The sequence below is a fragment of the Vigna radiata genome, chromosome 4 (genome assembly GCF_000741045.1).
Source record: "Vigna radiata var. radiata cultivar VC1973A chromosome 4, Vradiata_ver6, whole genome shotgun sequence".
NCBI lineage: Eukaryota > Viridiplantae > Streptophyta > Magnoliopsida > Fabales > Fabaceae > Vigna > Vigna radiata.
The window spans coordinates 16,990,240-17,003,188 of record NC_028354.1 but is presented as its reverse complement, the minus strand read 5'-3'; the positions used below and the strand labels follow the sequence as shown (position 1 = coordinate 17,003,188).

Below are 12,949 nucleotides of genomic sequence, written 5' to 3'. Positions count from 1 at the left end.
TGTTTATAATGACCACTTTACCAACATATTTTTGCTATTATCGACAAATTAAGAGTGTTAGTAATATATGATTTTCTTACAGTGGATAATGGTCACATAATAGTTACAAGTTTAGTGTATATATATATATATATATATATATATATATATAATCTTTTATATAAGCAAAAATACAAAGGTAAACTCTACCAGAATGAGCTATTAAGAATCCATAAATTCTAAGTTTCCACAACTTAACACTAAATACATAATCTCACAATCATCTATATTATAAGATGTATACACATGGACCCACCTATCCAAAATATTTATTAATGTCTCTAGGATACCTATATTAAGTATTTTTCACAAGAAATTTATTACCTAACCCATTTTAGAACAGAAGGTATGTACACATCAATTACTTGGATCTAAGTGAGTTTAAAGCATATCCTTAACCAAATTCCAATTAATTCACTCTTTTAGACTTCAACATGCAATTTGATGACATAATAAAATATCCTTTAGCTTTTTACCACTGATGCTTAAGAAATTTGTATTACAACATAAATATCTTTGATTATAATATCCACAATGAGATGTGACTTACATATCATCCCATTTTGTGACATCATAATCATACATAATAATACTATTTTTGTTTCCATTACATGCATACACACATACAAACACACTATAATTTATACACATAAACATACTTATAATAACACATACCTTCAAACATATCATGAAAATCATTAAAATAAGATCAAACAATATTTTTTGTTGAACAAAAATATCAAAAAGAAGTATTAACTAGAGTCACTCAAATAGTATCCCATTTAAATACAACTATTTTTGCCCTGAGCATCATATGAAACACTTAATAGAGTGACTTAGATTATACATTCACTTAAGTGTATTTGCTTTTACTCGAGCAAGAATATTAGAAACCCTCAATCGCTATGGTGGCAGCGCGAAATGGGAAGAAGATGATGGTGAAGGCGCGCGATGAAGATGGTGGTGCGTGGAGGTGGTCGCAGCCGCGTCATGGTAATGGTCTTCTGGGTTTCATTTGTAGGTATGTGGTGATTGCGGTGGTGGCCTGAGGGTTTAGGTGTGGCGGTGCTAGGGTTAGATTTTTAGAAAGAAAGTAGGGTTTCTATATTTGATTGGGCTGAAGGTTGAAGAAGATGGTGATGTGGCTCTATGTTTTGTAATGAATGAAGGTTGTTCAATCTAGTCCTCATTTCTGTTAATTATTTCCGAATGTGATCCCTATGATGATGACTGATCTAGTCCACATCAGAACATAAATGACAGTTCACTCTCTAATTGCACATGTGGAGATCTGGCCGTTAACGATTTAAACGACGTTAGCAAAAAGGACCAAATTGAACAAAATTTACACTCTTTAGGACAACATTGAACATAAAAAAAACATGGAGACCAAAGTGAACAAACTTGATGAAAATAGGGACCATCAGGGGTATTAAGCGTTAAAAAAATAATGTGTGTTATTAATGAAAAAAAATCAGAAACGTTGTTGTACAGACAAAAACAAAAAATAAGAAAAACAAAGAAGAAAAAAAACGCAATGGTCAGCTAACCCTTTTTGGAAATGATAGACTTTGTGCTTTCCCTTTTACCGCTACGCAAGTACAAGTTCAGCTCTCTACAGAATATCACTGTCCAGTAGCTGCAACCAGATGCCTGCAATGAGTTACAAAAGAGGATGGATAGTGTTCCGGATGATGTTCTCTGTCTCCTGCTCACCTCTCAGACTACCAGGTGTCCCGAACACGTATCCTCCAACTCTCTCCTTGACTCTGTACGCTCTTGTTCAGACCGGCCGGGTACCTGCTAAAGGCACTCCGACGCCCAAGTTAGTGATAAAAAAGGAATGGGAATAGGAAAGGAATTTGACTATGCAGGAATAAATGAGCATTCAATGTAACCAACTACCTTTCATCTTTGACTTGTATTTATAGTATTCATTATGGACCCTTAATTACCTACTCCTTAATCACGACCCAATCTATGGCCCAATCCTTCTAATTGTGTTTTCATACTCTAATCACCTTTTCCTAATACCCATCACGGATTCACCAGGCGGCCGAAATTCGTTATCTCTTACCCGACATCTTAGTTTGCGACATCGCAGTGGCTCCAACAGTCATGCAGACACGACCGGTCGCTGTTAATAATCGTCCAATGCCGTGACTCGTGGGATGCTGCTCTGGACTGTCATGCCCTGTCGTGACCGTCCGTCCACCGTTGTTGCTGTGGAGGTGGCAACCCTCTGTGAGCCCTAGCTCCTAGCTTCCGGTCATGTGATGTTGGTTGACTGGTCTTTTGGCTGCCACGACCGTCCGTCCGCCGCTATTGCTATGGGGGTGGCAACCCTCTGTGAGCCCTAGTTCCTAGCTTCCGGCCACGTGACATCGATTGACTAGTCTTTGACCGGTCCCGTGGCGTTATCCGGTCCCTACTATACAGATAGCAAATCTTTTGGTATACGTCCTAATCATCGAGAAAGGAAAGAGAGGTGTGTACTTTCTTGGGAGGGAAACCGGTTTCTTAAAAACCCTACGAGACCGGACATTGGGAAAGAGATTCTTTTACCACGCCTTAGAGAACCCTTAAGAAAAACGTTATTCATTCAAGATCACAGGAAGAGCACAAGAGCACTACCACAAGAGAGCATTATTCACGAAATACCATATCAGAGCTAGAGGACAGGATTCACAGGGATCACCATTTTTCTTTTTCACGATCACCACGAGAGCACGAGAGAAAAAGTAACCAATTTGCTTTCACCTTGGTGGTCATCCACGAACCTCCCATTCAACTTTCTCGTGCCTGCAAGAGTATTGGAGAATCAAAAGAGCTAGAATCAAAAGGAGAACTTCTTGTGAAGCTGTGAAGGTAAGTCTCCATATCTAAGCTCTCGGTTTGATTTGAATGCATACTCCTCTGTTGTGTCTAGATATCAATAACTGATGTATGATGAGTGAATATAATTGTGTTTATGTTATTCATGGCTTCACCTGTTCATCAAAACTGCACCCAAAATATAGTTTCTTTGCTTGTAAACTCCATCAGAGACTTAACTAATAATAGAGGATAAGTAGATCCTCCAACATCAAGATTTCGATATACCTTTTGCTTCAAAAAACATACATAGAATCAGATGCATCCTCATGTCAGTTTTCATAACAAAAAAAATAGAGTAGAACGTCGGCGGTGGAGCTACTAGAGGTAGGTGGTGGCACTGCTGGAGGCGCCTGGAGTTTGAGGGAAAAGAAAGAAAACCCTCGAACAGATAGGGAAGGGGAGCGGCGCTGACAGCACCGGCGAGGAAGCGTCTCCGGCGAGGACAGCGGCGACGTTGAGCGGTGGAGACTGAGTCGTGGTCGGCAGCGGTGGCAGAAACGCAAGGTGGAAGGTGTGTGCTCTCCTCTCGCACGCGAGAAAGGGCCGGAAGAAGATGTGGTGTTGCGGTCGACGACAGCCTTGGTTGCGCTTGGGTTCGCCGACGATATCATGAACCAGGCGGACGGTCTCCTCGCGGTGGCTATCCGAGAGGTTGACGACAGTGTGTGCATGGGGGCCGAGGATGCGAACCTACTTGCTCTCTCTCGAAGGTGTCTGGTTCTAGGTTTTGATTTTAGTATAGGTGCTGAAATGAATTAGGATATGAGAACTACTAAGGGTTTTTCCAGATCTGAGAAGCAAAAAGGCCTCGGGCCTTCTGATTCAGCTTACAAAATATGAAAAAAAAGAAACGCTTTCTACTTTGTGTACACCCTCGTTTCTCACGTGCACCCCTCTTTATTTTCTGTCTGGGCCGATGTTGGGCCAAACTAAAATAAAAAATAAAAAAAGAACTTTTTTTTGCACCCCGGTTTCATATTTCGCACCCCATTCTCTTTGGGCATAAGCCCATTTTGCCTAAAAAGCCTTTTCTTTAACTCTTTCTTTTTCTCATCAGAAAACCATTTAATACTTTTAATGTGTTTTATAATTGCACAATGGTTTTTGAAAACCATTTAATACTTTTAATCTTATAATTGCACCTTTTTGAAAACCATTTAATACTTATCTGTTTTATAATTGCACAATGGTTTTTGAAAATTGTTCCGGTTGGGAATATCTCCAAGTCTTCCTACACACTTTCCTTGCAAACCGTCTGCACTCCTCCTCTCCGCCAACTTCGCTCAATAGGATAACTCTCAGTTTTGTCCGGTCGGGTACCTGTTAAATACACTCCGACGCTCAAGTCAGTACTGGTTAAAAGGGTAGAGATAGAGAGAGGGTGAAATAAATGTGCATTCAATGTAACCAACTACCTTTTACTTTTGACTTGTATTTATAGTATTCATTGTGGGCTTTTAATTATCTATTCCTTAATCAAGGCCCAATCTTCTAATTGTGTTTTATTATACTTTAATTATTTTGTTTCCTCCTACTTTATCACGAATTTACCGGACGATATTTCGGCTAGCGTCGTCGTGGTGTCTTGAATCAGACACGCCCAATCTCTGCAAACGGTCGTCTTGTGACTCTCGCGGAGTGTCCGTCTGTCCTCGCCGCTATGGAGACGTCAACCCTCTGTGAACCCTAGCTCTTGGCTATCGTCCCATGACTCCGGCGGAGCGTCCGTTCGTCGCCGCTGCTATGAGACGGCAACCCTCTGTGAACCCTAGCTCCTGACGGGTGTCCTGTGACTCTCGCGGAACGTCCATCCGTTCCTGCTGCTATGCAGATGTCGACCGAGCTCTATTTCCTAACCTTCGGTCGGTTGTGTGGTGGCGGTTGACTAGCCTTTAACTAGACTGCCGGTATGTAGGTAGACCTCACGGCGCTATCCGGTCCCTACTGTACATAGGCCCCCCAAGCCCTAGGCAACGTGATTGTCGTGGGGTTTAAAGGCACTCTGGATGCTGGCGCGCAACAGGGAGGCTGATCTTATGGAATTTGAGCGGGAAAGGGCACGTGTCACATTTCTGTGGTTCGTTACGTTTGGGAAACTGTAACGGCGCTGAATCTGAGGCGTTGGTGTTGTGAATTTTGAACGGTGGGGATGCGCGACGATTTTCAAAAAATTTTCTTATAAATAGGGGTTTTTACCCCATCCATTTGTCATCTTCCCCTGTTTTTTCTCTTCTATAGGGGTTTTCAAATAATAATGAAAATAGCATGGAAAAAAAACGAAAAACAGTTAAGCTTAGCCATTGTGGTGGGTGTGGAAAACCATAGGTTTAAATGGTTATGAATGGTTTTTGAAACCCATCAAACAATTTTAATATATTTTCAATTATTATATATTTGTAAAAGCCTGGCTCGTGAATGGATTTAATGAGTTTGAAAACCATTGAAGGATTGAATGATTTTTGAAACCATTTTGAATTATAAGGAATGTTTAGAAAATGGTTGTTCAATGGTTTTGGGAACTGAACAATTTTTTTTTATTTTAATTTTTGAAATTGAATGATTGTTTTTAATTCTTATTAAATTATGATGTTTATTTATTTATGTTCTTTTTGAAGTTTATGAAAAGAAAATTTGTTTTTGTTGTATTTGAAAAAGATAGTGAATTAATTATTTTTTTTAAATTTAATTTTGTAAAAAGGAAAATTGGGAAACAATATACTAAAAATAATATTAGGAAAATAAGGAAACAAAATATTTTTCAAAATAAATTATTATATTCTACAAAAAATTTTGTCCAATTAGGAAAATCCTATAGATATTATATCTAATTAAAAAAAATTTATAGATATTTCTTCTAATTACAACAAATTTCTATTGATTTTATTTAATTTTTGTTTAAAATTTGTATTAATTTTATTTCAAATGTTTATTTTAAAATTGTACTAATTTTATTTGAAATATTTATTTGCTTTTACTCGAGCAAGAATATTAGAAGAAACCTTCTAAACTAGGGCAATAACACTTAAAATGAAACTATTGAAGATACCTTCTTCGAATCATGTTCCGATATCATATCATAATACTTTTCATTTTGAAAGTGGAAATGATCATACTAAATTCAAAATTTACATAAATTTAAAATGACTCTGGTTTAGACAAATAAAAAGAGACTATAATTTTGTAGTTAAAAACGGGGATTCTATATAGACTCAACATTATTGTGGGGGAATGCTAGATGTTCATGCAATTGATGTTAATAAGATTCTACATACTATTAAGGAACATCATATGCACATGGAATAGATTTTCTTCAATTATATATGCAAATAAAACATATAAGACGAAAATGCAATTAATGTTATTCAGTTTCAACTATAGTTTTTACATTTACACGCAACCCAAAATTTCAGAATGAATCAAAGATCAAGTTATCAAAAATCTTCACAATGAACAAACTTTATTAATAAGCTTTAAAACAATTACATATAATTTTTCTTTAGGGATAATTATCTTATAGGATAAGACATTATATGATAGTGAAGTTTGACTTTCATATTAACTACCTGATGGAGAAATGTCACTAAAAGCAACAATAATTATTTAAGTCATCACAAAAACTTCGACTTTTACGCAAGATAAAACTAATATATAAAAGCCAAGTTTCATATATAATCACATAATTATTTTTTTTTGTAAGATTTATTATATTTATAGAAAATCTAAAATATCTACTTTAACTTATTTATAACAACATCAAAAGTAATTGGTAAAGGGAAGCACTAGTACAATAAATATATTAAATAAAGATACTTGAATTGTTTCAATGTATAAAATAATATATAAAAAATAAAATAAAAAGTAATAATATAATTGCTCTCTTACATGATACTGTAAGAAAATGCTTTTATCATAATATTAAACATCAACCTCATCTAAGATTAAAATTTATAATTCATATCTTATATAAATCTGTATAACATAGAAGTGAATTTTATGTATGTGCATTTAAATAAAGTAAATTTATTATTCTCTTTCATCCTCAAAATTATTTTTTATACCGACTCTTAATCCATATTTCTATTCATTCATATTAAATAATATAATATTTATGTTCTAAATTATAATTATCACATATTTTAATACATGTTATATCCATTAACTACATCATCATCAAATACATGTATATTTATCAATGAATTTATAACAATTTTATAAACAATCATATACTTTCTTTTATTGTAAGATGAAACCAAAATTAAAAAAAAAAATATATTTTTCACAAAATAGAAACTAAGACAAATATAAGAGATTAATTTTTTAATTACGGATTTCAAATCAAAGATCTCATACGTCAAGTAACAATTCATGTGTGTAGGACCTCTTGTCAAAATTTAAGTTTGATCTCGCAGTTAACGAAAAATCTTAATTTTCCAAAAACGGCTCAAACTAAAAAATGGAGTGTCATCTAAGAAAAAAGTTACTTGCTTGAGTAACAATATTTGTCGCATGGGCAACATTTTTGTCACTTGGGTGATAACTTTCTCATTTAAGTTATAATGTATCACTCGAACAAGATTTTGGTAGACAGTAAAATAAAATTTTATGCTATTTTTATTTAAGTAAGAACTATATTTATTTGAGCGAAAATAACATAATTTTTATCCTTTTTCGACCTATCAAACCTCAAACTCAAATACTATAAAAAAAAAAAGTCAACCCGTTTATGAAAAGATAACATACATTATACAAATCATATCCAAGTCAAAGTATCAACAATAAATTTGACAAAAATACTATGCAATTTGTTATAGATTTAGCTTTCCTCAATTTGTTGTGGTGGGCAAATTCTACGCCTTTCAATATGCTCCAAGACTCTGTGCAAATCTAGAATCCTAAGAAAAAGCTCAAGAAACACATGTAGAATAAAACTTTCACACATGCATATGGATCTTTTCTTATCTAGCAAAAACGAAAGAGAGAGAAGACTTACTCTCTTGAAGAAGGTTGGGTTTGGACAAAGGAATAGGCTCTTCTTTCCTAATATGTTGTTGAATTAAAGATTAAATCATTGATTCAACAAGTGCATAAATAAAATTATGAAATATATTTTAAATGGTTTCAAAATTTTATCTTTTAATTAAAATTTAAAACTTAAAAAGTACTTTTAATTTTATAATATCGTATATGTTTTAACTTTGCTATCTTTTTCATTTCCATAAAATTTGAAACCATTCATGAAATGTATGAACTTTTCTTTTACTTTTTTTTTTTAAATAATTTTTTATATGTTCACTCCAATATTTCAAATATCTATATATTCATTTTAAAATAAATAAAGAACATGTATTTTATATATCTCGAGATTTTGTTTGTGTGACAGTGTATTACAATTTTAATATACGAATACCATATGTATTATTTATAATGCTCATTTAAACCTTATTTAAGTAGTTAATTATTTGTACTCAACTGAAGAGAAAAATTGATAATTTTCAAATTTAAATTCTATTTAAAAAAATTAAAAGCAGAAAATCATTTACAATAATTAATATAATGCTTAAAGACTAAAATTATATTTAATTTTAAATTTTTATTGCCAAGTACTTTGAAATAAACAATTTAATTTGATCAATTGAAGTGTGTTCTAATATCATGCATCTCAAATATTAAAATAGTACAATCATAATATTTTTTACGGATAAAAGTTATATACTTAATTTTGTATTAATATTTTGGTCAATTTTTAAAACATTGTTAATAAATAAATAATTATAAACATGAAAAAAACTCTACAAAACAAAGGTAAAAATACATTGTTATGGCCAATATTAAAAATAAATAATTATAAACATGAAAAAACTCTACAAAACAAAGGTAAAAACATGAAAAAAGTCTTGGTAACAGAAGTTATGGCCAATATTTAAAATAATTAAGAAAATGAAAATTATAAGTTTATATATTCATTGTTTGCATAAATATTATTAAATTGCAATGGTTCAAAATGTATATTATAAAAGAAAAAAAAAATACATTACAGAAATAACCAACGTTGAATTCCCCGTTTCTTTCAGGATCTTATCGCCATTTATGATTTTGCCTACTGATTTGTCTTTTCGATGAGATTATGAAGGACAAAGGAAATCAAATATATAAAAGTAAAATACACGAATAAAAATAAAACAAAAATATTTTGCATTAAAAGTTAATATATTAATTAAATAAAACTCATTAATTTTTTTTCAATTTTGTTTTTTTACCAAACATATTAATTGCTAACAAAATCACACATATTGGGATGTCCGTCATCACTGGTTGGTTAGTTTCCTTTAGGTTGTCATCATCAATTTAAACAAACTTCACCTTTTAGTTTAACTTTTTTTAGGAAATTTCTCGTGAATTTATATCTTTCTTAGCTTTTCACCTTAACCCAAACAAGAAATTAAATAGCCATTTTACGAAAAAAAAAAACTATATAATACTGTCTTCATAATAGCAAAGGAATATACTTTCTTATTTCAATATTTTATTGAATATATATATCTTTCCCAAATAGAGAAAAAAATAGGAGGGGGTGTTGAATTCACATATCTAATATTTTATATAAGGGGAAAGTAAAAAATATTACTATAATTATACCCATAAAAAATTTAAATAATATACAATTTTAAGGTATTGAAATATAAAATTCTAAAATAATTCCTTTTCTAAATCATTATCTCTGTATTTAACATTTTTAATTTCTATTTATCTCTATTTTCATATTATATTTTTAAAGAAAACGCCAACAATAAAAATAACTTTTATTATAATTTGAATGATTAATTTTAAAATAAGAAAATGTACATAATCATGATATTCATAAATGAAAATGTAATATAATATAATCTACATATTTAATTTTTTTATTTATTTTAAGCTTTAATTGTATAAAAACGAAAATGCATCCTCTATTTAAAATAAAGTGTTTTTAATTCATCATTATCATGTAAAAAATCTTTATGTGGAGTGAAGTATCTTCCCACTTTATGTTTATACATAAGAATGCGTAGGAAGAAAGCGCGATAGTAAGAAACGAATATCAACAACCATCAAAACAAAGCAATGGGCGGTTTCCTTTCTTCGCTCTTTGGTGGTAGCGGCGGCGATGAGACGTCGTACTCGGAGGGGCCTTCTCGCGTGCAGTCGTTTCACTCGTCGGCGCGTTGGCAGCTCCACTTCAACGAGGTCAAAGAATCCGGCCAGCTCGTAAATCCCTAGATCACAAGCTTTCCCCAATTTTATTTTTCTGCGTGTTGTATCTGAATTTAAATCTTAGTCTTCTTCATCTTTTCATTGAATGTTCATTAGCTCGTGGTCGATTTCTCGGCGTCGTGGTGCGGACCTTGCAAATTCATAGAGCCAGCGATTCACGCCATGGCCGAAAAGTTCACTGACGTTAACTTCGTCAAGATTGACGTCGACGAATTATCGGTGATTTTCGCTTCCGTGTTCTTCTTTCTATGTTAATTGACTTCTATTGTTGTTTCCGTGAATGATTCTGAACTTCTTATTTTAATTTTTATTTTCTGAATTGGATATTCTAGGATGTGGCGGGGGAGTTTCAGGTGCAGGCGATGCCGACGTTCGTGTTGTTCAAGGGAGGGAAGATAATTGACAGGGTTGTTGGCGCAAAGAAGGACGAGCTCGAGAAGAAGGTTGAGAAGCATCGAGCTCTTCAAGCCTAGTTATCCAGCTATGTACTTTTCCTTTTCGAGGGAGGACAAATATTTGAAAGTTTTTTTTATGATGATCATGATGGATTTGTAAAATTTAAACTTGTTAGTTGTTTCTTCATTAAGATGATGTCTGTTTCATAATTTAGCCAATCATAATTGTATAACGAAATTCAAAATACTATCTCACTGCGTGTTGCTTTTGTGCTCAATTTCTTTAAAATGATAGTATTTTTTTTGCTATATGTTGTTTATGATGATTTTTAATCAGATTTGAAGTTTTACTTCAGATTACAGGTTAATGCTTAGGGTTAGAGCTGTGAAAGGGCTTGTCAAAGTGATTGGTTGATCCCATATAGGTCAGTCGATTTAAAATATTGATCGAATTGACTAAGTAGCCTTTTTAGTAGGATTGAATGAATAATTTTGATACCTGGTTTTAGGACATTGCAAAACTAGTTGGTAGTCAAGTCTTGGTATAATTATGTCAAAAGAAGTTCATTTCTTCACTCTGAATAGACCATCTTTCGAAATGACTATACATTTCTTTATCACTACATTGAAATTGAAGTTACTCCTTTTACTGGACAACTATATTTTTTTTTTTTGGATAGATTTTTAACTATTATGAAAAGTTGTTCGATTACTTGATTCTTTTAATTGAGCAAACTGGATAATACGATAAAGGTTTTTTTATTTATATATACATACATTTCTATCTAAGAATGGATTATTGACTTTTATAAAAAAAAAAAAGTTAAATATTTGGATAGAAAGATAGTGCTTAAGACAATAAAGTATAAGGTTTAAATATAATTTTTGATTTCTATGATTTACTGGACTTTTTAGTCCTTTAGTTTATGGTTGTTGTTTGGGTTATTGTTAGTATTTGTCAGATGCCGTTGCGCATTATAATGTTAACCATAAGGATTTGACTTATTTTAGGTGGAAGGAGGCAGTGTAGAGGATAAACTAAAGTGCACTCCACTAATATCATGTTAATGAAAATTATCACGTAATTGGGTAGTGCTTTGTAGTAGTGTTGAGTTATTACGCCGTTAAAAATTAAGGACTGATTTGAACAAATTTCTTGAGAAATGTTTTGTAAAAGAGAAAAAAAAAATACTATGTTTTAATACGTTAAAATTAGAATATATATATAAATAGATTAAGAATAAAAATTCATATATTTTCATTTGTTTAACAACGGGGTATATTAAGGCACCAAATTTCAGTAGAGCCTTGCAGCTCTGGAACTCAAATTGAGTATGAGATAGAGTTTATCAAAGCTCGATAAGATACAGTATAATAAAAAACTATATTTGGGATTAATTTTTTTTATGTTAAATACATATATAGGTTGTTTTATTTATAATAAAAGAAATATAAATTAAGTCCAAAATATAAATAAATAATAATAATAAATTAACTAAAAAATAAAAGATAAAAATAAAATAAAAATAAATATAATCTAAATATAATTTATCTAACATATAATAAAACTAAATTCAATTTGAATTTTCCAAAACCTAACCAATATTCACGTCTTCTTAGGCTATGTATTTGATTCGGCTGTGGGCATGTAGAGAGTAATTTGCTTCTTTGTTATATTTTGGGCAAAGTAGTGCCTCGTTTCCTTCTCTACTTTCGTAATTTTAACCTGGCATTCCAATAAATTTTTGCATTATAAGATATATATATATATATATATATATATATATATGAGAGAGGTAGAGAGAGAGGGAATGTAATGGTGATATTTCCAAAGGAGTATTTATAAGAAAATAAGACATTTATGCATGAAAGTATTATTTTTGTTCCAAGTGGAACCAAAAAACACTAATGAGGTTTTACAAGATCAAAACTGATATCTAGTAATTGAAGAGGAACTCAATCAGTTCAAAAGAAACTCTGTTTGGAAACTTGATCCACGAAGCAATACTTTTCGGGTAACTAAAAATAAGTGGATGTTTAGAAACAAAATCAATGATTTAAGAGTTATTATAAAGAATAAGGTAAGACTATTGGCTAAAGATCAGTTCAGAATAAAAAATTAACTATGACGAGACATATACTGCTAGACTTGAAACTATTTGAATCTTACTAATGTTTAACTTTAAACTATTTTAAATGAACGTGAAAAGTGTTTTCTTGAATGGATATATTATATATGAGGTTTTGGTTGAACAATATCTAATTTTCAACTCAAAGACTAATAGGAATGACTCTTATTAATATCAATAAAGATAATAATAATTGAATTCACTTGATGTTATAATTCTCACTTATAATATATGTGATTTTTAACTTAGATTAAATGA

General features: G+C 31.9%; 1 protein-coding gene across 1 annotated transcript; it reads left to right on the top strand.

Moving 5' to 3' along the window:
- Positions 1 to 9,947: 9,947 nt before the first annotated feature.
- Positions 9,948 to 10,840, top strand: LOC106758843 (thioredoxin H2). Its single transcript, XM_014641836.2, has 3 exons — positions 9,948 to 10,161; positions 10,264 to 10,386; positions 10,500 to 10,840. The coding sequence occupies exons 1-3, from the start codon at positions 10,018 to 10,020 to the stop codon at positions 10,638 to 10,640; spliced, it is 408 nt and encodes a 135-aa protein (XP_014497322.1). The 5' UTR covers positions 9,948 to 10,017; the 3' UTR covers positions 10,641 to 10,840.
- Positions 10,841 to 12,949: the final 2,109 nt, after the last annotated feature.

What these genes read in the sequence shown, in the direction of transcription:
- LOC106758843 (XM_014641836.2), top strand. Translation starts at nt 10,018, where the DNA reads ATGGGCGGTTTCCTTTCTTCGCTCTTTGGTGGTAGCGGCGGCGATGAG. An exon ending in TCAAAGAATCCGGCCAGCTC is followed by an intron (nt 10,162 to 10,263) that starts GTAAATCCCTAG and finishes AATGTTCATTAG; the next exon opens with CTCGTGGTCGATTTCTCGGC. An exon ending in TTGACGTCGACGAATTATCG is followed by an intron (nt 10,387 to 10,499) that starts GTGATTTTCGCT and finishes TGGATATTCTAG; the next exon opens with GATGTGGCGGGGGAGTTTCA.